Source organism: Psammomys obesus, unplaced genomic scaffold, assembly GCF_907164565.1.
Source record: "Psammomys obesus unplaced genomic scaffold, mPsaObe1.curated_primary_1811, whole genome shotgun sequence".
Lineage (NCBI taxonomy): Eukaryota > Metazoa > Chordata > Mammalia > Rodentia > Muridae > Psammomys > Psammomys obesus.
The window spans coordinates 6,384,641-6,409,477 of NW_026593286.1; the positions used below are offsets into that span (position 1 = coordinate 6,384,641).

The 24,837-nt window shown below is 45.7% G+C and overlaps 1 protein-coding gene across 4 annotated transcripts in view; it reads right to left on the minus strand.

The window, feature by feature from the left end:
* The window catches only part of Dis3l2 (DIS3 like 3'-5' exoribonuclease 2), a 320,053-nt gene that overhangs the window by 43,583 nt on the left and 251,633 nt on the right, over nucleotides 1–24,837 (minus strand). For all 4 annotated transcript variants that reach the window (XM_055616630.1, XM_055616632.1, XM_055616629.1 and 1 more), the window contains one exon: nucleotides 17,900–18,133. In XM_055616630.1, coding sequence (XP_055472605.1) covers nucleotides 17,900–18,133 — 234 coding nt within the window. The remainder of the gene's footprint in view (nucleotides 1–17,899; nucleotides 18,134–24,837) is intronic.

The window sequence follows — 24,837 nt, forward strand, 5'->3', positions numbered from 1 at the left end:
CAGAGCTCTCCCCAGTGAATGTCCAGGAGGTGAAGGCTACCTGAAATTGCTATTTCTACCCAGGTTGTTACCAGTGTTTGTACCTTCTTTCTTATAGAACAACATTACCTAAGAGGTGTTGCCCTACCTGTGATGAAAACCAGGGACCACATGGGGGTTGTAAAATTTAAAGACATCACAAGTATTATAGCTCAGAGGAGATGTAAACAGTAAACAAAATTTAAGAGGTTTATGGAGGGTAACAGCAAAGGCCAGGATCCAGCAAGGAAATAAAGACATTCTACTGGCCTTGCGAACTGTAAGAATCATCTGTGGTGAGAAAAACCTTTGGATAATTTTGGCCTTTAAGAAACTGCATATGGAGACCAGCGGAAAGGCTCCTGCTGCCAGCCGCTGACCAGAGTTTGATTCCAGGGACGTACACGGTTGGAGGAGAGAACTGACTCCCAGAAACTGCTCTTTTATTTCCACATCTGTGCTGTGCTATGTGTGTACTCACTCACATATATACGTGCACACAAAATAAATTAGGGTAAAATTTAAAAAGACACTATATATACTACTGAATGTTAACAAGGTAAATTTACAATCATCTTAGGAGCCACTTTGTTAAGCAGAAATTTGTGTTCCCTCTAACTCCATACTACATAACAGTCAGTCTTTATGGGGGCGCCAAAGCTACAATTCAGGAGATAGAGCAAGCCTAAATCTATTCTAGTCTAGATCCTTCTCCCAGTCTAACTTTCTTTCTCTTTGAAGTATTCCAAAGGCTTCACACTTCCTTACAACTCAAGAAGGCTAGACCAGAAGTGACCTGGCCTCTCCAGGTCACTCAGCTTTGAATCCCAACTTTACTTCCTAATAGTTATATGACCTTCCTTCTTTTACCTCGTTGTACCTCATTTTCTGACTGAATAATTAAAGAGATAATGACAGCACTTCTGAGGTTGTTGTGAAAATTAAATGAGGAAAACCACAGGCCAACAGCTATAACCTATCCACAATGGTGATCCTGTAGTGGTGAGGCCTGCAGGACAGCCTTGCTAATGTGCAGAGCTTCACGTAAGAAACACAACATACTGGCACAAGCTTGTTCAATTAGTCCAAAAGAAATAACTGAAATCTGAGTAATTTCTACAACTGTAGGGTTCAGGTTCATTTTTCTGTTTTAGAAATGGTCTCACTATGCAGCCCTGGCAGGCCTTAACATACTGTAGACTAGGCTAGCTTTGAACTCACAGAGGTTCACCTGCCTCTGCCTTCTGAGCACTTGTATGACAGGCATGTGCCACCACGGCCCAAACAGGCTTCAGTTTTTTAACTTGAGCAGCATTGGGGAAACAACTGCTTCTCTCTGGGCCTTTATGGGGGAATTTAAGAGGAGACCTAGGCTTCACACTTCAGTGGAGTCTGACCGCTCTGCACAGGTGGCATGGCAGGCACAGGCTCCTCTGTCACATGGTAGTCCCATTCTTCTTCCTTGGTGATTGGTCTCTAGGGCTGCTTCAGCCTAAGGCAGCATTATATACTCCTAGCTGAATTACACTATTCAAAAGCAAAAGGCTTCCTCTTATGGTGGTGATACATGCCTCTAACCCTGGCACTCTAGAGGCTGAAGCAAAAGAATAGGTTTGAGGCCAGGCTGGGCTACACAGTGAAACCTTGTTTCAAAAACAAACAAACAACAAAATATTAATAAACTACCCAAACAAACAAGCAGCCAAATAAACTCTCACCCCTTCCTCAAATCTCAAAACCAATTTAAGAAGGCCCGGCTGGGCTGGCAGATATGCCTCGCCATGGCGGCAGCCCAGGCAGCACCTTGGCTCGAGCCATTAATTGGTGTCTGGGCAAGGAAGAGGCCACAATGACCTGTTAAAGCATAGCCTGGGCTGGCACAGACAGTCCAAACGCAAGAATACTGCCCATTTACCCTCGCTGGAATGTGTCTCCACTGTGTATCTGCACAGCTATTATCCCATCCCAACCAGCCTACTTCTGATATAGAAGTCCCAACTTAGGGCTTACCCAATCTTGGGTAAGTGCCACAAAGATTATATAAAATAAAAACACATTAAACAAGGCCAGGTGGGTATCTGAAAAGAGAAACTGGAGTCAGGCTCCTTGTGCAGCTGAAATGATGCCAAGAGGGTCAAATGTCCAGTTACAATCACCACTATTTAAAGGAGTTCAAAATGGATGCTAGGGGAGGTAAAAGTAACCTGGCTACTTAAAGACAAATCAGCATTTGGTCAACTGGTATACAGACCCATACCCACCTGGCTCTAAAGTCTGCATTTCTCCCTCACTGTCTTCTCCCATAGGTACAACCTCTCAGTCTCTAAATTCAGGCAGGCAGAGAACAGGAGATGGCATCCAGATGCCAACCTTGTTGAGGATCACTAGCAAAAAGGGCCTCTTTCCATGCCCTTGTATTTGGGACATGAAGCCCCCAGGGATGGATAAACACACTGGCCCAGACAGAGTCGGGGGCTGGCTGAGGCTGTGCTGTGGGAAGGGTGCCATCACATACCCTGTAAGAGGCAGGGTACAATGTGAAGACTGGCGGGGCCAGGTATGTACATCTGTGTGTGAGAGACACAGGCATGCAGGCTCTACTTCTCCATTCAATGTCTGCCTTCCAGCTAATGTGGCTTAGGCTGTAGTAATAACAAGTGATGAGACCAGAACTGATGCCAAGAGGATGCAAAAAATTGAAATAAGAAATGTTTGTCAGCTGGTCAACATACTGCCTGACAGAAACCAAGAAAAAGAAATAAAACAACCAATACTAAGATTAGCACTACTATTCCCCAAAGAAATGGGCTGGTGATTCCTGTGTCCAACTTCAATTTCTTAGAGCATGGACCAAAGTATATAGTCTGTGGCACTGGTCACTATGTAGGCATTATGTGCACTTTGGAGAAAAAGCTAGCAGAGAGGGCTCAGTCACAGGATTCTACACTGTGGGAGCTCAGAGATGGATCTGGTAGAGGGGCCTACATGGAACAGGCCTACCCTAAGTTCTGAAAGACGTGATGGGAGAGATTCCAGGGAACAGAAAGCACCAAGCCCTTTAGCAGTCTCAGGTAATATAGTGATTCAAACAAGAACCCCAATATATTTTTGAATACTTGGTTCCTAGTTGGTGTCACAGTTTGGGAAGGATTGAGGTATGGCCTGTTGGAAGGGATATGTCACTGGGGGCAGGCTTTGAGGTCTCAAAAGACTGGTGCTACTCCCAGTGTTCTCCCCTCACCTGCCTTATGCTTGTGGATCAAGATGTGAGCTCTCCCATGTTCCTGATGCCATGCCCCTGCTCCATAATACAGACTGTAACTCTCATTTAAAGTTCTCTTGGTCATAGTGTTTTGTCACAGAAAAGAAACAAATATAGGTAGAGACCACTTGGGTTATACCTATCAGTTTATCCCCAAATCTTCAGCAAAGTAGTGAGTAACAATGAAGAAATAAATCACCAACTCCAGAAAAAAAAAAATAATACTAACTGCTGCCTGGCTATCTGTTGGAAAGATCTGACTTCACTGTGAAGACTTAGACATGGGACTAGACAGATTCTCATGACGAAACACAAATGATCAAGACTGAGCTCAAGATAGCTTTCTGTGCGAGTGAGGTAGGCTGGGGCTGGAGGGATGGCTTAGAGGTTAAAAGAATTTGCTCTTCCTCCAGAGGACCCAAGTTTAGTTGGCAGCACTCATCTTGGGAAGCTCACAACCATCTGTAACTTTAAACAAATAATTTTTTAAAAAAAGGTTTGGCAGGGTTTATTCCTGCTAGACTCTCCCTTTTATTGAAAAAAAAAATTATTTGTGTGTGTGTGTTTTCAGTTACACACATGTGTAGATTTGGTGAAGTCAGTTCTCTCTTTACCATGTAAGTCCCAGAGATCAAACTCAGGTCATCAGGCTTATCTGCTGGTCAATTTCACAGGCTCCTCCTGAATTCTCTTACTGGCCTCTGGAGATGGGCATAGCTGACACAGACACCTGACAGCTAGGAAGTGAGAAGGTCACAACATTTAAGAAACTTGCTCTGGGTCCCCAACTATAGCCCCGAGGTTAGAGTACAAGGGTCCAACCCCTAGTTTAGCACTTCTCCATAAAAAGAGAACTAGTCTCAGCTCCCATCTGACTGGCATTCAAACCTGGTTTCTCTGCTCGGGTCCCCTCCCTTCCTAGGTCCTGCACACTGCAAGGTGTGGCTCTTGACCTAAGGATGCGGTCATCTCCCATGGGTTAGTACTAGCATCCCACACAATGGGATTAAGCAGCACTTTTGTTCTGGGGTACTTAAAGGGAGGCAACAGAAACAAAAATGAGCCGGAAAGTCTTTATGTCCCTCAGTTTCCAGCAAAGGGTCCATCTTACATGGGTCTAGCCCAGGAAACTGATGTTGGCATGACGTGTCCAGATCTGGGCCACTCTGCACACATGGTTGGATCCCTAGAGCTGCTACTGCCATTCAGACACAGATGGTCCCAGGACATGGGCCTCCTTCCTGGACCCATGAACTCTAACATCCAGAAACTATGCACTTGGTCTCCTTCTTTGGAATTTTGTCATTTCAAGAATGTTTTATAAATACACTCACATAGCACTCTAGTTTTTCAGAGTTGTTCTATATTACGGACTTAGTCCATTTTTAAAGTCTGTAGAGTATAAACCATGGTATCCACACCTGACGAGAGAAAGGGAATAGTGGCAGAAGATGCTTCTGTAGTCCTGCACAGAGTGTGCTCTGACAGTTCCTCGACCTCCAGCCTTGGTCCTCGGCTGCAAAAATGGGTATGGGGCTTGAGTGTGAAGGAAGGTAGCATGTGAAAGCACTTGGCAAACGGAAGGCTCTCAATAAATTCTAGCTGTTTGTTATGATTGATAAAGAGCCAAGGAAACTTCCGAGCTTTACTGAAAACAAGGCACTTGCTGGTCATAGATGATTAAGAAAATGACCACACGAGCCCTTAAATGACCCCAGGTTTTTCCTTCCCTGTGTTCCCAAGACTCCAGCATGGGACTGCTACAGGGTGCTTCACATAGGCATCTCCACAAGTGCAGCCTCATAAGAACAAGTAGCCCTGAAGTACTGGATTCTTTGAGCTGGGGTGGTGGTGGGGGGCAGGGTGGGGATAGGGATGGGGTGGAGGAAGGGCTGAGAACCCAGGCTTGTGGGAGACACCCCCCCCCCAGCAACTGAGCTCAGAGGAGTGGCCAATATCAAAGAGGGCAGGGGTCAGATGAGTGATTGAATTAGGTACTGCCTGGATACCCCTGAAGCTCAGCACAATTCAAAGGCTGCAGGGGTGATGAGGGACAATGGTCTGCACTACACTCGAGGTCACTTCTACTATGATTAGTTATGGAAATCTGGAAAAAAAAAAAAAACCTCCCCTCAAATCACTTATGCAAAGACTCCATTATACAATTGAGAGAGCACTCAATGTCGAGCCTTTGAGTAGCTGGGAACTGAGCACAAATGGTGGCTATATCTTAAGCAATATGCCCACGGCCCATTGAGAACAGGACAAAACTGGGCATTCAGGGTCCGTCATGATTTACTGAAAGTGGCATTGTCTGTACTTCTGCATGGCACCAGCAGGGGTGGGATGGGGGCGCTCCTCATGATGGCAGGGTCACTCCTGTGTCTCCTGCTCCCTGGGACTTTTCCACCACCCCCCAGCCAGTATTCACTCTACTTAGTTTTTCTCCTTTGAAGTTAGAGAATACAGCCTCATCCATCACTGACACACTGGGTTTCAAAAGACCTGGGAGTGAATTCACTTTTTCTTCTCTCTCTCTCTCTCTCTCTCTCTCTCTCTCTCTCTGTAACAAGTGAGAAAAAACTCAGCTGGGAAGAGTGAGTGAGAAGGTAAGGAAGGAGGGGAGTGGGCTAGGACCAATAGAACTGCTGGCTGGTGCTCCCAGTCCCACAGTAAGCAACTGGGCCCACTGCAGGGAGTGGGGTACTCTGCTACAGTGTCACCCTGCTCCATCCTAAGTACCTTGGCAGCTCACAGTGGCCTCATCTAGATTTGCTTGGTAGTCTTGCTAGTCTAGCAGGAGAGGAAAGTAGAGAGCCTTCAGGGATGATGACCTCCCACATCTTTCACTGGAACAGAAACAGAAACAAAGACGGGCCAGAAAGTTTTCATGGTCTTATCATCCAGCAGATGCCTGCTTGTTCCCTCTGGCAGGTTGCCTTTCCTGACAGTACCATATGCCCCTGCTATGCAGGCAGAAACTTATGGGTTTCCTGATGACTCCCTGAATCTCTCACCTGAATCTTCCTGTCAGCTATGGTCTGACATCTGATGACCTCTGCAACTTTCTAAATGCCTTTTCTGATGTCCTATCTTGAGCCTGTCCAGTTGGGTCTCTACAGAGCTACCAGAGATGGGGCTCTGAAACCAAAGTCTTACTCCATCCCTCCTGTGGGTAGCAGCTTCCACACTGACAGCAAGAGAATGTCTATGCCTGGGGACAGCCCAGTGAGGACCTCAACAGCCCGGTTATAACTCCCCTGTGACACAGCCACATTTTAAAAGTTAGCAAATTACAGCACGGATCTGCCTGGGTTTGTTTGGAGGAGCCATTCCCAACCTGTTCTCCTCACTGGCCCTCCCTGACTGGAACTGGAATCTTCTGCCTCCCCTGTTATGCCCTGTGAGCCCAGTGACTGATCTGCATGATCAGTGCCTTCTGATGGCTTTCGCCGCAGTGTACTTTCCCATGGCTGAGGGTGGTCACTTCACAGGTCTCTATCAAACATTAATTGCACATCCTTCCCAGGCAAGCAGTCTTTGGCCTCTCACCCACAGCAGGCTTTCTTCCCACCACACTGCAGTCCAGCTGTTCAGAGAAAAACCTAGTTCCAATGGCAATTGTAACCCATAAGCTGCCTTGTTGACTGTAGTTTTTAAAGCTGCTCAGTTATGAGATTAAAGCATGATTGAGTGAGTCATTGACATGGGAGTTTGCCTGGCACCACTCACCATCCCGCTCTGCGATAGTCAGGAGGATTTATCTACAAAGTTGAGAGGTTTTTCTCTTATCATTCTGTTCCCTGTTTCAAACGATACAATCTTCAGTTTTATGCCAAGGCTTAAGGCAGAGAAGATCTGCTGACAAGCCACTGCCGAGGTAATTTGTGAAGTGCACACTTCTCTGCAGATGGCTCCTGGAGGGCACTGTGCCTGGCAAGGTTCCCAGGGCTGACTGTACCCCAAATCTGCTCAGGTGTGTCCAGCTCTGCTGACGGAACTGTTTTCCAAAACAAACTTCTGGGCTGGGCCTGGAAATGTGTTTATAAAGAAAGAAGAAAGCAGAAGTAAATTCCGAAGCTATAAAACTTCCAGAAGAAAATCTGTGATTCTAGGTTAGTCAAAGATTTCTCATGCCAGGAGTTAGAGGAACATGCCTGTGATCCCAGCACTTGGGAAGTGGAGGCAGGAGGCTCGAGTTTAAGACCAAGACTGGTAAAAACAAAATGAACAACAGAAAACTCTTAGATATGATAATATAAGGATAACATTTGATAAATTGGACTGCTTCAAAATTAAAAACTTATTTAAAAAAGAAGAAGATCCAGAAAGAATAAGAGAATGAAAGAATGAGTCAAATTATCTGTACTGCCATACATCTGATAGAGGTTCTAGTTAAAATATTAAAAGAAACTTTCAAACTTTGTACCAGGAAGCCAAATAACACAATTAAGAAATGGGCAAAAAGCAGGCTAGGGAGATGGCTCAGTTGGTAGATTGTTTCCATGCAAGCATGAGAATCTAAGCCTGATTCCCAGAACCCACATTAAAAGCCAGGCATGATGGCACGTGCTTGTAATCCCAGTGCTGGGAGGGGGAGACAGGAAGATCGTTGGGGCTCACTGGACAGCTCCTCTAGCCAAATTGGTGACTCTGGTCCCAGGGAAAAACCTGCTTCAACAGACAAGGTAGAGGGTGCCCAAAGAATGACACCTTAACTTGACTTTTGCCCCTGTATGCATATGTTCATTAGTGACTTACTAGGGGCTGAGGACAAGTAAGAAGGTCTAGTTACCAAGGAGCACACATGGATTTTATCAGGTGATACAACAATTCTATATTTTGACCATGGTAGTGATCGTATGACTATGTGTAGAGTTTGTGCACCTGTATACTAAAAATGGTGGATTTTATAGTATATAATTCTACCTTCACAGGGAAAAAGCAGTTATAGTTGGTCATGGTAGGGGTCTGTGCTGATGGTGTTGGAGGTTCCAGGGATGGCATGTAGCATCTGTTTTCCACAGGCCTGGCAAAGAGAAGTCTGAAAGCTGATGGAGACACAGAAGGAAAAAGGCAGATCAAACAATGAAATGCCATTTCCAAGTTACCTAACATTAACACAGATTAAAGCAAAGCCACAAGCCTAACTTGCTGAGAAGAAGAACAGCATAGTAGTGTTCCCTGATGGGGCAAACCTCAATTAGTCCAGCCTTTCTGGGAAACATGCAGAAAGCCAAAGGTTCTAATATGTACAGCACAGAGTGTTATTACTAGACGGTGCATGGCCAATGGCCACTTTCTCCTTGTTCGTTTTAAAGTGTTTATAATGTAAACATATATTAATTTTTTAACACAATAATCAAAGTTAGTTTTAAGAATTAACACAAAAAGTTACTTTCCTTCAACCTGGTAATTTTAAGAATATGTTTGTATTCCTAAGTGACTTCTACAGTTTCTGTTTAAGGGTATCAATTCCAAAGTCATTTATAGTAGCAAAAATTGTAACCATCCCAACTGCAGCAACAGCAGGAAGTGTTCTGCATGACGATCAGTTTGTACAATGAGTGTTTTGTCACTCAGATTTGAGTGACTTGGAATATGACATGCAAAAAGAAAAAAAAAACCTGCTTCCCTTCTTTCCACACAATCTTCTTACTCATCAAAAGATACCATTTGGGTATGATGCATGAATCTAGTAATTCTCAGAAGCTACTCTGACATAAACAAGATGAGAAAAAAATGATAATTAAACATGATTCCAACAAGCTAAAATAAGTCAATATAAAAAAATATGCGTCAGGGCTAGAGAGATGGTTCAGTGGACAAACACCCCTGCTGCCAAGCCTGACCTGAGGCCCATCTCTGGCCCCCACACGGTAGAAGGAGAGAACAGACTACTGCAAGTTGTCCTCTGACTTTCACTTGTGTGCTGAGATATATATCCCCCACCCCAATAAATAAAAATGTAATAAAAATCCTACCTCATATTGTTACATGGTGTATTTCCTTTGCCTCAGGGCTAGAATGTTTTCATCTGTTCAATTACAGTGGCTTTTTTTTTTTTTTTTTTTTGAGACAGGGTTTCATGTAGTCCAAGCTGCACTCAAACTCTCTGTGTACTTGAAGCTGCAGCTTTGAATTTCTGATTCTCCTGCTCCCACCTTCTGACTGCTGGGATTTCAGGCATGTGGCCATATACTACACAGTTTATGCTGTGCAGAGGATTGAACCCAAGGTCTCATGTTGTTGGGTAAACACTTAACAGCCATGCTATATACCTAGCCTAGTAACTGACTTTTTAAAGAAAAATATCCTCGCTTAGTAAAATACAACACCTGTATCTTGTCCCTGAGACATTTCTGCCATTGGTCCATGATACCCACAGGTTCTTGAGAGACAAGGCAGCATTTGCAGGAACTTAGTATGGCAATAGAGTTTAGCACAGACAATGAACAGAACAGAAGGGCTTTGGCCTGGGAAACAGAGTTCCCAGCACACTGAAGAGTAAAAACTGCAACCAACTGGGCCAGTCCCAAGAAGCAGTCATGGTTGAAATCTAAGGATCAGCTGCAAGGGTTCCCTTTCTCCAGTGCAGGTTTTACCAACGTCAAAGAATTCCATGTTTCTTATGTAGCTGTTTGGCTCACATTCAATTGACGTGAGTGTGACATGGAGGCAGGGCATGGATGTGTAGTCTGTCCTGTGAATAAAAAGAGTCCCAGGGTTTACTAACTGTGAGTACAATTACCCAAAAGGCAAGGTCCCAGAAGGGCCAAATTCCGTTCCATCTGTCAAGGCCACTGAGATGAAAGAATCTCATCTCTGAGGAAATGAGGGTTCCGGCCATGCCCTGTTCAAGTCACAGAAGTTCTTATGTCTCTTCTGGTCAGCATCAGAGTCTTCTTTCCCCTTCACCGTATTCTGGGAAGGCCAAGGATTTCTGTTTGAGTCACATGAGTTTTAGTCTAAATTTGCTTCCTTTCTTAAAAAGCCCTGGAGACCAACAGAAAGCATTTATCTGATGGCAACTAATTCTATTCTGAGCAAAGCAGGGTATGTTGTGTGGGTCCTCTCAGAGGCTGGAGGCTGCCATTCCCATCCAGCTTGTTCCCTCCCCACCCAGGGCTAAAAGGAACATCTGATGGCAGCTTACCCAGAGTCGTCTGGGGGCAGGTATAGGTCTGGTACCTTTTTCCTTTTCAAGCCAGCACCTCTTTTCTCTGGTGGACAGAACCTTAGGAGGTCTTAGCCTTTCTGAAGAGTCCTTTTTTCTACCCCCAACAGGGACATCCCAATCTGAGAGGGAACCCCCAAATACTTGACAGCTCTGAAGTGCTGACAGCCCTAAGGGTACTGAATGAAACTTTCTGACTCCTCATATCTGTCAAGTCAGCTCCACCTGAGAAAGTCTTCACCACATCTTGTTCTACATGCTGGATGCCCTGGCAAGAATCAAATAGCCAGTTTACTCACACAGAGGAGGGCAGCCCTGGTTCACACTGTATAGTAACTCTCTTACACAAACACACCTCTGCTCTATGGCCTTGGTTTCCATTCTCCCCACTGTAGCTAGAAGCGCCTTATTTAAACACACCAGCATGCATAGGGAACAAATGGCTTGCTTAAAAGCAGCACCACTCAGGGACTGGGGATACAAAGATGAACACCATGTGGTCTTTGCCCTGTAGGAACTCAATCTTAGGGGAGGAGACAGGGGTACAGATGGAAGAGGACAAGGCACCTGGACAATGTAACAAAGGCATGAAGCGCTAGGGGTACCCTAACAGAGAGAATTGGATTTCAGTCTTCAGGTTCTGCAGGTTCTGAGAGAGGTGAACCCAGAGGCTATAGCAGCAGGCATAAAGCGATGATTGTTTTTGTCTGGGAGAAATGAGGCTGGACATTGGCATGTAGAAGGAACCAGAAGGCAAGCAAAAGTTTCTAGAGGTGGGCTAGGAGCCAAGCTTGCTTTCTAGAGTTACTTAGAAAGCAGACCTCAAGTGTTCTGCTGAGGCTCGGCACAGGCCTGTTGACCAAGTGCAGAAGTTCCGGCTTCAGGCCTCACCACACCCTGCCTTGGAAGGACTCCCAGCAGCCAAGGTAATACCAAGGGTGGAGAAGTGAGGAGGGATGTGTGGCTTCATCTTTAGCTACTTTTTGTCTCCTTTTATCTCAACTGTCTCAGGGGGAGATGGAGACACTTTCACCTCAGTGTGACACATGTATCCAGTCTCCACTGGCTCAGGGCTCAGAGGAGGAAGAACTAACTTTGGCTCTTCATCATGCTCATAAGAGGGCACAGCTTTATTGATCAGGCTGGCCTTCCCCTTTAATGCCATCCAATCTCCCTCTTGCTTGAGATCCACCCCCCCACCCCCCGCAGGCCTCTTTGCTAAGTCCACATGTTCTCTACTTCATGAGCAGTCTTAGGGTTTATCTGTTTCCCATTGTCTACAGCTCCTTTCCAGAGTTATAAGCAGTATTCCTGCCACTGGAGAGAGAACTCAAGACACATCCCATCCACCCAGCAAGGGCCAGTGGTCATGTGTGACTCTGCATTCACAACAACTCCCAAGGTAAACAGGATTCACTGACGTTTTTGGAAGTGTGAGGAGTGGTTCTATACCGTGTCTTAGGAAGAATGAGTGCAGATGGTAATAACGGGCCACCCAGAGGCGTTCACCTGGCAAGGAAGGATGTGCACCAGTTTTTATACACTAGCTAACAAGCCACAGACAGTGATGGGGTCATGTAAGTGGCTGTAAGTAGTTATATGTAACTAGGTCACGTTTCAAGGTTGTTTCTTGCCCATGTTTGGGATGCACACATATGACTGTTTTCTGTAATTCATATGAGATGAATGTGTGGTAACTAAGCTGATCTGTCGCTCTCAAAGGAAAGGTTCCCAGACACCACCCTTGAATGCTATGTGTCCCTGTTCTCTGTGATGGAGGATGCAGCTCCCCACCCTTGCTGTCACTCATGAGAGTTCAGGTGCTGAGAGTTGGACCTACAAATGAAAAAGGATCACTTCAACGAAAAGTGTGTTTTCATGAAGGCTATGAAAGTATTAAATGGGAAAGTAGGAAAATCAGAACAATCTCTTATTTGAATTTTGTATATTTTTGCAAACTTATAAAAATATTTATTTAAGGAAAAAAATCAGCAAGTTGCTAAATATCCGATTGAAGCCACATGCTGTCAACATTTAAACAGAAGGCTTGAACGGAGCAGAAGCCCACTGAAAACCACAGTCACTATCCTAAACAGGGAGGAGGGTCATAGATAATGGAGGGATTTTCTTTAATCTAAATTGTTGGTTTTCCTTATATTATTCACATCAGGCCAACGCAAATGAGTCCTGTGAACTATTACAAACGGGAAGTGAAAGGCAAGAGATAAAAGTTTCAGATGCTGCCTTCTGAAGATCAGAGGCCACAGCAAACTCTTGTTGTCTTCAGGATTCTAAGGATGAGCACTTGGGTCTGGGGCAGTCTCGGCTCAGCACACACTTCCAACCACCCCTCCATCCCTGTTCTCTGGTGGAGTCTGTCTCGGTGCCTCGTACTGTCTAGTGGTTTGCTGCCTCTCTTCCCATATCTGAAACTTCTCATCCCTCATCTTATTTTCTCAGCATACATGAGGCTCCCCAAAAGAGATCTCTGAGTGAAAACACACAGAACCTTCAGTATGACACAGACGCTAGGACTAGAGGAAAGCCAGAAGAACATGCCCATCCTTTGCAGCTGCATCCAGTGTCTTCCTTGAACAATGAACAGCAGCCAGCGAGATGCAGCTACAGAAGAAAAGGAACAGACTGTTGTGTTTGGCACTGCGGGCAGGTGCAGGAAGAGACACTAGCTACCCAGCTTCCTCATAGCCTGTTCCTCCTGGAGTAGCCCCACCGGCTGCCATGACCCTGAGGATCCTGCAGAGGGAGAGTGCTGCGTCTCTGGCTTTGTGCATGTTAAAGGGACTGGACCTTAAGGAGGGCAAGAGAACTGGTACTAAGGGGAGTTAGTCACTCTTCCACTTCCAGCCTCCAACTGGACCCACTAAGCATGGTACTAATCAAAGGAATAATTAACTTAATTGCATGGAACCATCCTGAGAACTCACTTAGCCCAACTGTTCTCCATTACTAGCCTGGCTTCCTGGGGAAGTGGTAATGAGCTGCTAAAGGCTCTCTGGGTAATAGGGCTGAAAGGCTTGTTGGTCATTTAAGCAGGGGTCAGTGATGTGTGGGCCACAGGCTAACCTGCTTTGTATGGCCCTGGAGCGAAGAAGGATTTTTTTTTTTTAACATTTTTACATTTTTAAGTGGTTGAAAAATAATCAAATGAAGAGTAATATTCTGTGGCCCATGACAAGGATATGAAATCCAAATCTCAGTGACCTTCACATTTTACTGGGTGTCAACTAGCTCCATTCATTTGGAGCATTTGGCGCTTTCACACTACCAGGCAGGGTTGAGCCACAGAGACAGACCATATGGATCAGGAGCTCAAGTCATTTACTATCTGGCTTTCCCTGGGAAAGCCTGCCAAGGCTGACTGAAAGGCTAGACCAGGTTAGGGTCAAACATAACGGCATCGCACAGCTTGAGTCCCAGGGCATTCAAAAGTGACTTCCATTAATAAGGCTCTCATACAAAGAAACTGTAGAGCTCGGGCCTCAAAACTGTGTCAAGTAGGTTTCATGGATGACAGAGCTGAGAACTTAGTAAAGGCTCCTTTACTTTGTAGTCATTTGCCCCAGGTTTTCGTCACTTGACTTCGAAGTCCCTCTGAATTCCGAGTGTCACAGTTCTAACTGCCTGCTGGGGGACCCTGGATGACCTCTGCAAGCCTCTGGTTTGTTTCTCATAGAAGCCTTAACCTGGCGGAAGAGAAATAGGTTAAGAAAGCTTCCAAAAGCAGTGGGCGGGGTTTTCTGACATCAGCTAGTATTTCTAAGATGTCTTAGTACTAAAGATCCATTTGGTACCCCACTATCTTCCCATCGTATCCTTTCTGAGGGCAATAGCTAAGCTAGAACCCCAAATAGGACACAGAGTCTTATGGGCACTAAGCCAGGCAGTTCTATCTTCCTCCCTAGATGGCAGCTGCTGAAGGTAGGGCTGGTGGCAGCCAGGAACAGAAGCTCTCTGATGGCTCCCCTTGCATCAAACTCAGGATGTGGGTATTAGAGACCACTGTGATTTCTTTTATTTCACACACATACAAGTCTTGACACCGTTAGGGAAGCCCCCTTTTAAGATGCAGGAGAGACACATAAGCAAATAAGTAAAAAAGGGCGGCCATCTGTATCAAATCCTTGAACTACCCTGGCAGCAGCAAATGTGGATTCGGAGACAAACCACTAAGATGATGCATTATTCAACTCAGCCGACCAAAAACCACAAAGCAGTCTTGAAGGCCTGCGTCACCTGGGAGGCGCGACACAAAGGAGAATCACCTTTTGTCAGACAACTTCGCTAGCAATCAGGGCCAGCTCTCGGGGACCATCACTTAGAGAGTGTTGCTCTGCCTCAAAGCAGCACTCCAGAGTGTTTCCCAGCGTAGGTAGCACACCAGGTTCAGGAACAAGACTGTCATCGGTGCCCCAGAGGCCTGGAGCCAGACAGTTGGGCTGAAGTTCGCTACCTCAGATCGGGCCAGCAGCTGACTGCAAACACCCCGAGGTCAGGTTGCTCTGCCTTCCTGCACTTACCAAGCCTGTATTTCCGACTCTGCAAACAGGCACCATATTAGTACCTTATTCTCCACCCTTTCTCACTCTCAGGGTCATCAAACCCTGATTTCTTGGAAAGGCAAAACCTCTAGATTGGCCAAAGACTGATCTCCAATTGCTGCTGACATAAAAGGATGTTTTTTTTTTTTTTTTTTTTTTTTTCTTTTTTAAGGATTGCCACCCAAAATACCGCCACAGTGAACTATGGCAGACAAAGCTTCAGAGAGCAATTCCTAACAGCAGGCTTCTGAAAAGGCATCAAGAAAAAAATGGACTTTTGAGGGCAAACAAGACAATAGGGACAGGGGAATAAATGCAGTGGCTTCTGAATAAAGCCATTTAGCTGATTTATAAATGGTCTCACCAGCGCCCTTGGCTGCAAAGACTATCTCCATCTAATGTGGGTCTACAGACTTGTTTTCTGGGGAACTAAGGAATCAACTCCAAGGATACAAATTCATTATTTTCAAACCTTAATTAACTGGAACCTAATTAGGTTTTTGAGGGTGTTTTTCCCTCTCACTTTAAAGGCGAACTTTTTTTCTCTTCTGTCAGCATGGTGTAATAAATAGAGGAAAACCAAACAAAGAACTACTTGGATGTCTGGCAATAAACAACCCATTTACCTGTGGGGACCTCAGCCTTCTAATTTATGAGTTAAGAGGGCCCCTTAACTCATATCAGATATCTAAAGTCTTTTCAGCAATAAAATTCTAAGTCTTAGACATGCCAGCAGCTCATCCTTCACCAATGACTGTGTCATTCCCTGATGACCACGCTTCTTCTAATGGGAGGGATCTGAGGTCGCCTTTGTTCCCACCACACCCCAGTTCACAGATGAATTAATCCAGGTATTCAACTGGATTGTTACAGCAACCTGATAAGGAAACATCTAGAAATGTTACTTCAGAAACCCTCTCATTTGCTGAGTTTGGTATTGGTTTGTCATTGTAAAAGTCAAATAAATAAGGGAGTTATGCAAAAGAGGCACATAAAACAAACAATTTAACATTTTGTATTATAACTTAACTCATATAAATGTACATTTCTTCACCATTTTTGAAAAAAGTAAGACTTAAAAAAACAAAAGCTGGTATGTGCTGTGGTGGCTCATATCTGCAATCCCACCATTTGGGAAGCTGAGGCAGGAGGCTAGCCATGAGTTCAAGTTCAGCCTGAGCTACAAATGAAAGAAAACTAAATTCACTTTGTTTCCTCCCCCCCCCCCCCCAAAGGTCTTGACATACACCTTATGTGGTCTTGAATCTTCAGTCTTTCTGTTTTAGCCTCCTGAGTGCTGGGATTACAGGTGCCAACACCATAGACTCCTAGTCTTTTCTTAGTTATCTAAACCCAATTCATTTTCTTAAGACCCCTAAGTCTTACAACATTCGTAAAGTGACTTGAGTCCAGGCACCGCCTGAGTTTTAGGATTTTCCAGTTCTTATACAGCTGTCTTACTTAAAGAAATTCTGAGGACTTATTCCATCCACGTCTTTCCAAAAGATTTATGTGCTTATAGAATAAATAGCTTTCTTTTGAGACTTGTGTTTGATAACATTTCATCAAAGCATAATTATGGCAACCCGAGCAACTGGCACACCCAGGTTGGGAGCACATACACACTCAAACACCCTGGGCATCAGAGAGGAAGAGAACGACAGGAAGAAGCATGTGTGCCATGCTGTAGGTGCCAAGCTCTCCTTTATGCAGAAGGAAGGGTGGGTGAGCACTGGCGAGCTGCTGAGGGGCATCTGGGCAGTTATGAAACCAGGGGGAGAGACTAGACTTGAGGTGGGGAGGGAGGTCAGAGGCAGGTTCTGTCCTCGTTAGCATCAACTTAGCCACTTGGAGTCAGGGATGGACTGTTGAAAGAGATGATGGGAAGGCAGGCTCTGTCCTCAGGAACACTGAGTGAGAAACAAGGAACAGAGGAAGAAACCTCTTGAGAGGACGTAACTGGTGACATAGAGAACCAGTCTTCCTACAGGAAATTTGGGGGTGCTCCTTCTGTTTCTACTTTATGAAAAGTAGGACTAGCTGTAATCTTTCAAGGTCTGGTAAAATTTTGCTATGAATCCATCTGACCCTGCATTTTTCTTTTTAGCTGGAAGGTGTTTTGTTTTACTATTTCAATCTACTCATTTGTTATGGGTCTGTTTAGGTTGTTGACTTCTTTTTGGTTTAATTTTGGTGGTTTGGCTGAATCTAGAAACTCATCCATTTCTTTTAGATTTTCCAACTTAATGGAGTACAGGTTTTCAAGTATTCCCTTATGAAACTCTGAATTTCTTTGGTGTCCGTTGTAATGTTTCCCTCTTCATTTCTGATTCTGTTCGTTTGGGTTCCCTTTACTTCTTCTGGCTAGCTGGACCAAGGGCCTGTCAATCTTGCTTATCTTCTCAAAGAATCAGCTGTTAGATTCATTGATATCACTGGGGGCATGCCCTGGAAAGTATTTCTTGTCTCTGGTCCCTTCACATGCCTGTCTGTCTGTCTGTCTGTCTGTCTGTCTCTGCTTACTAGCTGCCATGAGACAAGTGTCTCTGCTGGACCACATGCTTCTCACATGTCATTCCCCCTCACTGTGGGCCAGAAACAACAGAGCCAAGTTCCAAGTGCCTCTGAAACTATGAGCTCCTGTCACAGCAATGTCATCTAGCAAGTAAGAATTCAATCCTGGACTCAGGCTTTCTGGGTAAGAGCAGCTGGGAGTCACAGAGCCACACCATCTTGCCTCCTTCATGTGTGTGTAGGGCGTGGTGTGGTAGAGTGGCAGGGGAAACAGGTGGGAGAGAGAAAGAGACCACCAGGCTATGTCTCACTCTTGGATTTTGGGCATACGCCACTCAAGATTACAGTAAACAGAAGAGACTCACTGACCTGATCCAAACGAAGTGCGCCGTCCACAAAGCGCTGCCGGCGGAGTTGCTTTGCAATGCTGTGCAGGTTCAAGACTGCCTGGTGCACCTCCTCACTGCTGTGTTCTGGAGAGATGGGGGGCAGCTCTTCCTCGGGGATCTTCTCAGTTGGATTTTCGATCATGCTCTGGGCATGGTCGTAGCTCAGTTTGGTACAGGAACGGATGATAGTACGGCCAAACCATTCCTCAAGGATCTACAAAGACAGACTGACTGTGCTTAGTCATTCACACACATCCCGACGGAGCACTGACCCTGTGCTCTGACTGGTATCATGTGGATGAACAAGACGCTGCTGCCCTCAGGCAGGTTAGACCGCCAGGCCCCGGCAGAATTCAACAGACAGCTCCTCCTCAGGCACAAAGCAAGGCCACATGGGAGACTTGCCCTGAAGTGTTTCCACTAGTTTAGACATTGGTCATCAGTGTCACCAACAGGGAAGAGAAGACGGGATAGCTGCCTAAGCCATGACACATGGAGCTCTGAAGGCTGGCTGACGGCTTAGAGAAAGCAAGAGGAAAGGAGAGGAGCCCCCTGATCTACCCAACACAGCCCCATCCTGGATGAACACAGTAACCCTTGCGGTCACCCCCTCCCTGAAAGGAAGAGTTACAGCATTTTAATGATGACACTGTGGGCACTTGCAGAACAGTAGCTACTGTCCCTGGTTTTATTTACCCGTGCAAAGATCTTTATAAGAAGTCTAGAATCTGTAATATTAGACTTTAATTTTTCTCCAAAATTTTTGAAACTATACTTTTAAGATTATCCCAAGATCCCTACTGCAAACAGCCAGCAACTCTTTGAGTCCATGTCTTCTACTACCGTGGCAAGCAGGCCTCACATCTGTCACTCACGAGGCTGCCTGCCATGGATAAGGACAGCTACAGAGCCAGTTCCAGGGCTGGTAAGTCTGCAGACAGATGCAGCCTCTACAAGAAGCCGTCCAGGTGAGCCAGGCTTGCGCTCCGAGCATACCCGTATTTCCCGAATGGAGGAAGCCTCAGCCTGCTTAAGAAGAGCATGGCTGTGGCCTCTTCATTCTTGTGGTCTGAAAGTCCCCTCTGGAGATTTAGCTGCTTTCCTTTCTTAATTTCCTTCTGCAATGAGCCCCTCCAGCACGGCTGTGTGTACATGTGTGCTAGGCAGCCTGTTTCCAGCCTGCTGACAGGCAGTGGCAGCTTACACTGCCATCCTTCTCATTCTCATACTTCCCAGTGAGCTAGGTCATAGACTTCTTCCCCCAGCCAATGTAGCCTGTGTCCTCTTCCCTAGTAGACGGCACTCCAGTGAAGGGACCTACTCCATGATGAAAGGGTATCTGCTGTCCACAAGCTGGAAGAACAAGAACTGCTTTAAAATCTAATGAATGCTTCCAGAACTCTAAGTGTTTATACATAAAATTTCACAGCAATCTGTACAGAGCTCCTAAATGCCCTTCTGCCTGTACGCCCACGTGTCCTAGCTCTACACACCTGTTGCTTCCTTGGTACCCTCTAAATGTTGAGCCCTGACTAGCAGCCATGTGTAACCCTAGGGAGCTCTTAGAGTGTACCAGATGCCCACTATTCCCCACCAAACCCGGTACACATGCCCACTAACAGTGAACTATCTTACTAGAAGCACCTGCTCCTGCCTAATGGGCACGTCTGCCTCTATTTCCTTCTTGGTCAATACAGGTATCCTTTCTCTACTGTCCACATGGACACTACCAAACTTTCTACATCAGTGCTGGTTCCCATAGCACCTTTACCTGACTTCTCTCCCTCTGCTTCATTGCTGTATCACTGACACTCTGTGCCAGCCTTCTTCACTAACATACAAAGGAGAGACTTTTGGAGCTTCCCTCCTTCCTCAGCCAAGGCTTCCTGGCTTTACCATGGCTCAGGACTTGTGGGAAGGCACAGCTGACACGCACTAGAATAGTTCCCAGCCTGGGAAAAGCAGCCTTCAAAGCACCTCTGGGGAAAGCCAATAGACAGACGCCAGCCAGGGGCAGCTGCCCACAGAGAAAGCAGCAAAGACCCACATGGAGGAGACCTGGGAGCAGCCAGACAACCGGGTAGGAGGCATGCTTCTCTCACTAGAACACCTCATTAATTTCCAATCACATCAACATCCAGTCCATAACCAGGGCCAATGGCAGAAGACAAAGGGCTTTTTATGGAAAAGGTGGAGAAAAGAAGGAGGAAACACATGGACAAAACCCTTGAGGAGAAAGCGTCCTGCCTCCTTTGCATAACCACAGGATTCAGGCCACTCTCTTCTTCATCTAGCACACACCCTGGGGTGCCAATGTTCAGAATGTCAGGTTAAACACAGTGCTACCACAAACTAAAAGCTCATAGCTGGGAAAGACATCATCTAAGGAGGAGGTACCCACCCTCCAGATTTACATCCTCATACCTATAAGATCTAAAACAGCACAGAGCTGCTGGGTCCCACTGCCTTTAAGCATCACTTTGACACATTGGGAGAAGGGGCATTCTACAATCAATTTTACAGCTGGGCAATCTGGTGGGAAATTCTCAAGAATCACTCACACTCTTCAGTTCATCTGTAAAGATTCAGACTAAAAGATCTTCTGGATAGTGGATACACACCACACACACACACACACACACACACACACACACACACACACACACCACAATTATTTATTTTTAGCTGAAGGTCATTAACATAGATGATGAAGAAGCAAAATATTCCTCAAACACATATTCACTTTGCAGTTTATAGATACAAAGGTGTGGAGAAATTCTTGGATATCCTGTCCTAGTCCATGAAGATGTTTAAAAAAAAAATTCCCTGAAAAATATCAACTCCTTGAGCAATCTTTGGTTCAAAAGCTACTAACGAAGCCAATTTAAAATTTTAAATAGCTAGGTGTGAAGTGACTTCTGCACCTCTGAGCTTCCACATAGAGAACATTTAGTTCAAAAGGCTGTTAGGCAGAAAGAAACACTTTCCTTATTGGAACAAAAGCAGGCTATCTGGAGTGGTTGGTAGTGGTGCCTGAGGCAGTTACAGCTGATTGCTGCTGCTTCTCACCGCGGTTGAGGGCAAGGCTATCCTGGCTACTATGGCTAAAAGGTAAGGTATCAAGAAGAAAGTGTCTGGAAAAGACCTGGGCAGAAAGCAGAGCAGCTGGGGGACAGCAAAGGGCAGGGGACTTGACTGCTTGATGGAAGGGAAGCTACAAACTGGACAAAAACTATGGGGTGGCTTCAGGGTGAGCAGGGGCCAGATGACCTCCTTCACTGGGCCCTCCCTCCACTGAGGCCTGAGGTGACTAAATGAAACCCAGGTTTCTTCTTCTAACAGGAGAACGACAGCAGGGTAAAATGTGATTGTAGCAAGGCTGCTATCCCAGCAGCAGCAGCTCATTTATCCCACAGGCTTGCTCTTGCTGTGTGAAGGCAGTGAGGGGGACAAGAATGAGCCTGCTAAAGGAGTGGGCCTCAGCAGCCTGATGGTACAAGCTGGTTCCAAGCCTGCCAGCCTGTTTGGGTTCTAAGGCAGTTTGGTTATAGGCTAGCGTTTGCATAGAAACGAAGCTGGAGTTACCTCCATAATCTTAGCACTCTCCTGGTTTGTCCTCCAGTCCCAAGAGAGATTGGGTCCTTTCCCTTCTTGAACAGCTGTGTGAACATCTAAACTAAAGATGAAAAAGCAGAAGAAACCAAGTCTTTGCCACATATACCTACTTGATCAGTGGTTCTCAACCTATGGTTGTTACCCCTTTTGGGGCTGAATGACCCTTTTACAGGGTCAGATATCCTGCATCTAAAATAATTGCATCATGATTCATAATAGTAGCAAAATTACAGTTATGAAGTAGCAACAAAAATAATTTTATGGTTGTGGGTCATCACAACACCAGGAACTATATTAAAGGGTCACAGCATCAGGGAGGTTGTGATCCACTGTGCTAGGGGGAATTGAAACTAGTTGAATCTGGAGGGTCTGGGGTGGCCAGAAGACAGGAATTTTGTTCCTGTGACAGCAGGTGAAGGCATTCACGCAGGTATAATCTTAAAAGTGTTTCCTTCTGAGGATTGGCAGGAGGAACCTTTAAAGGTTCATCTGTAGGACTCTTCACTGCACTAGAAGGAAACTGGAGGACAGGAGGGAGAAAGGAAAGGAGAATGTGGGAAGCAGGGGAGGGAACCTTCTGCCAAGCCACCTAGCACTCAGCCTTCCTTTGAACAGGTCCAATGTGAGCCAGTCCACAAAGCTCCTCGTCCTTGTAAAGACACTTAGCACAGCCACTTATTTTGTTGTTTGCTAAAACAAACGCCTTATTTCATTTCTTGAAACCGTTTCATTTTGAGTTCTGATTTTCATTCCCAAGATTCACAGCAAAATCAGTTCACAACTGAGTTCTGCTGCTCCTCTGATGGGACCTTAGGTAAGCCATCTAATTGGCTGATGCCTTCAGCAGAGAACTGGGACATGTGAGATACAGAATACAGCAGTTCTTTCCATCCCTCCCTAACTGCAGAGGTCTTACCTACAGCTCTGAACGGAAACAGCTAGGTTCTGACCCTGAAAATGACTGACAGGAGAGTCTGGGAACGCTTTCTGATTCTCAGAACTAGTCTTTGAAGCTATTGTCCCCCTGGAGCTGCTTAGGCAAGGTATTTAGTAGGGTGCCTGGACATGAAACACAACACCCAACACTGCTTACAGCAGAAACCTTAGGCTACATGGCACTGTTGGTGCCTTGCTCTGTGAGCTTGCTAGGGACCACAGTGACCCAGAAAGAAGACAACAGTTGCTCTTTTGAGCAGTGCTGTGAGGAAGCAGGGCAGGGCTGCCCGAGACACTGCTTAACTCACAGCACGCAAGAACTGGAGTGGCTGCTGAGGATGCACCTGCTTACTTAGCCGGGGCCCACCTGCTTACTAGGCAGCTGGTATCAATTCAGCAATGGAAACAGATGTGAAAATCAGGGCAAAATGTTTTCCAAGCACTTTCGGGGCCTAGGGCACTCAAGTTTGGGGGAAAAGTAAAACTCAGGGGTGGGTTTAAGAGTCTAGCAGGAGAACAGGAGAACACTCCTTGTTCTGTGGGAGGTCATCTTCCACATAGCCTACCACCACCTTCTCAGCCAGACTCCAAAACTGCCACTTCTTTTTCATCTTGTTTATCTTTCACTCAGCCTATAAATAACTCTGCTATCTCCTCTACTTATTAAAAAACAGATGAAAGAAAATTTCAAAATGGCTTTTGCTTTTAAGTTGCAATATACCAACACGGTAGAAAATTTAAAACATGCAGGTGTGTGAGTGCAACAAATATTCCTCAGTATTTACTAAGTGAATGAGTAACTGCCAAGACTGTCACAAGGCTTGGCTTTCAATGTGAGGCCCTGGACTTGATCCTGGGAGAAATGGCATTGTAGCTGGATCCCACGGGATAAACAGCTTCTTGCTGGCAGAGCTGAGAGGAAGGGTCTTCAAGGTAGGGACAGAGTATGTACGGAGTCTCAGTGTAACAACTCCATGTTAAACTCAATGAACTCTCAGTAGCAAGAAGAGAAGATGAGGACATTAAGAGGGTGACAGACAGTTATGTAGGGAAAAGCTGGTCTCTGAGTCATTCTTCAAATATTGGACTTTTGGGGTTAATCGGGACACATGGTCAGAAGAGAGTAAAAACTACTATAAAGAAATCAGATTCAGTTTCCAATGGGGAAACAGTGTACAAGGCCCCAGGATAAGACAATGTGGCCTGGAACTGAGGTGGTCACAGTTCTGGGAGAAGGGCTGAAGAGAGGTGCGGCCGCACAGCCTGGGCTTGCTCGGCGTAGCAGGTGTGAGGGGGCTAGAGATCTAAGGTCTGAGAGGGTGGCTGCTAACATCCAGAAAACAAGGGTTTATTTTCAGGTTGCCGTGGGAGCATTTTTACTGAATGAAGAGCAAAAAAGGACGGGGAAAGGTGGAGAGAAGTGCTGGTGTGAAAGGAGAGCAGCACCAGCACTGACTTAATGAAAGCAGAGATTTTCTCGTGGGTGCTGAAAACATCCATATTAAAAAAAAAAATGCACAGGGGTCTTTCATGAGGCTGTTTCTCCAACCAAGGACCATGTATGGATATAACCTAGAACCCCTGCTTGGATATAGTCCATGGTAGCTCAGTATCCAAGTGGGTTCTCTAGTAAGGGAAACGGGGACTATTTCTGACATGAACTCAATGCCTAGCTCTTTGCCCCCCCTCCCCCCAGGGGGGAGCAGCCTTGCTAGGCCACAGAAGAGGACATTGCAGCCAGTGCTGAAGAGACCTGATAAGCTAGGGTCAGATGAAAGGGGAGGAGGACCTCCCCTATCAGTGAACTTGGAAAGGGGCAGGAAGGAAATGAGGGAGAGAGGGTGGGGTTGGAAGGGAATGAGGGAGGGGGCTATGGCTGGGATACAAAGTAAATAACCTGTGATTAATATAAAAAATAAAAATTATTAAAAAATAAATACAAATACATCTTAAATTAAAAAAAAAATATTGGGGCAGCCTTCTCATAGCAGAACTTGCCTGCCTCAGAAAGCAGGATGTTTCAACAGGAAGACAGCAATAGGAAGACTGCAAAGCTTTCTCCACTTCAGCACCATCCCTCTTAACCTTTTGCCTGATACCAAAAGAAGGCCCCCACAACCTGCAAAGTGAGCGTTGGGCTTCAGCTTTGAATTTGCTCCTCTTCATTCACCTGGGCTCCTGAAGCAGGTTTATCTTTGCCTCCAGGGCCTTCCATGGCACCCTGACCTCCCACCTCGTCTCAAGCTTAGCTCAGACATTTCTGTCCAGTGTTCTGGACTAGCAGCCCTTGGGCCTGGAGTGTGGTATTGAAGGTATCATTATGGGCATCTTGACTGTGGGCGAGAGATGTCACCACATCCATGATCT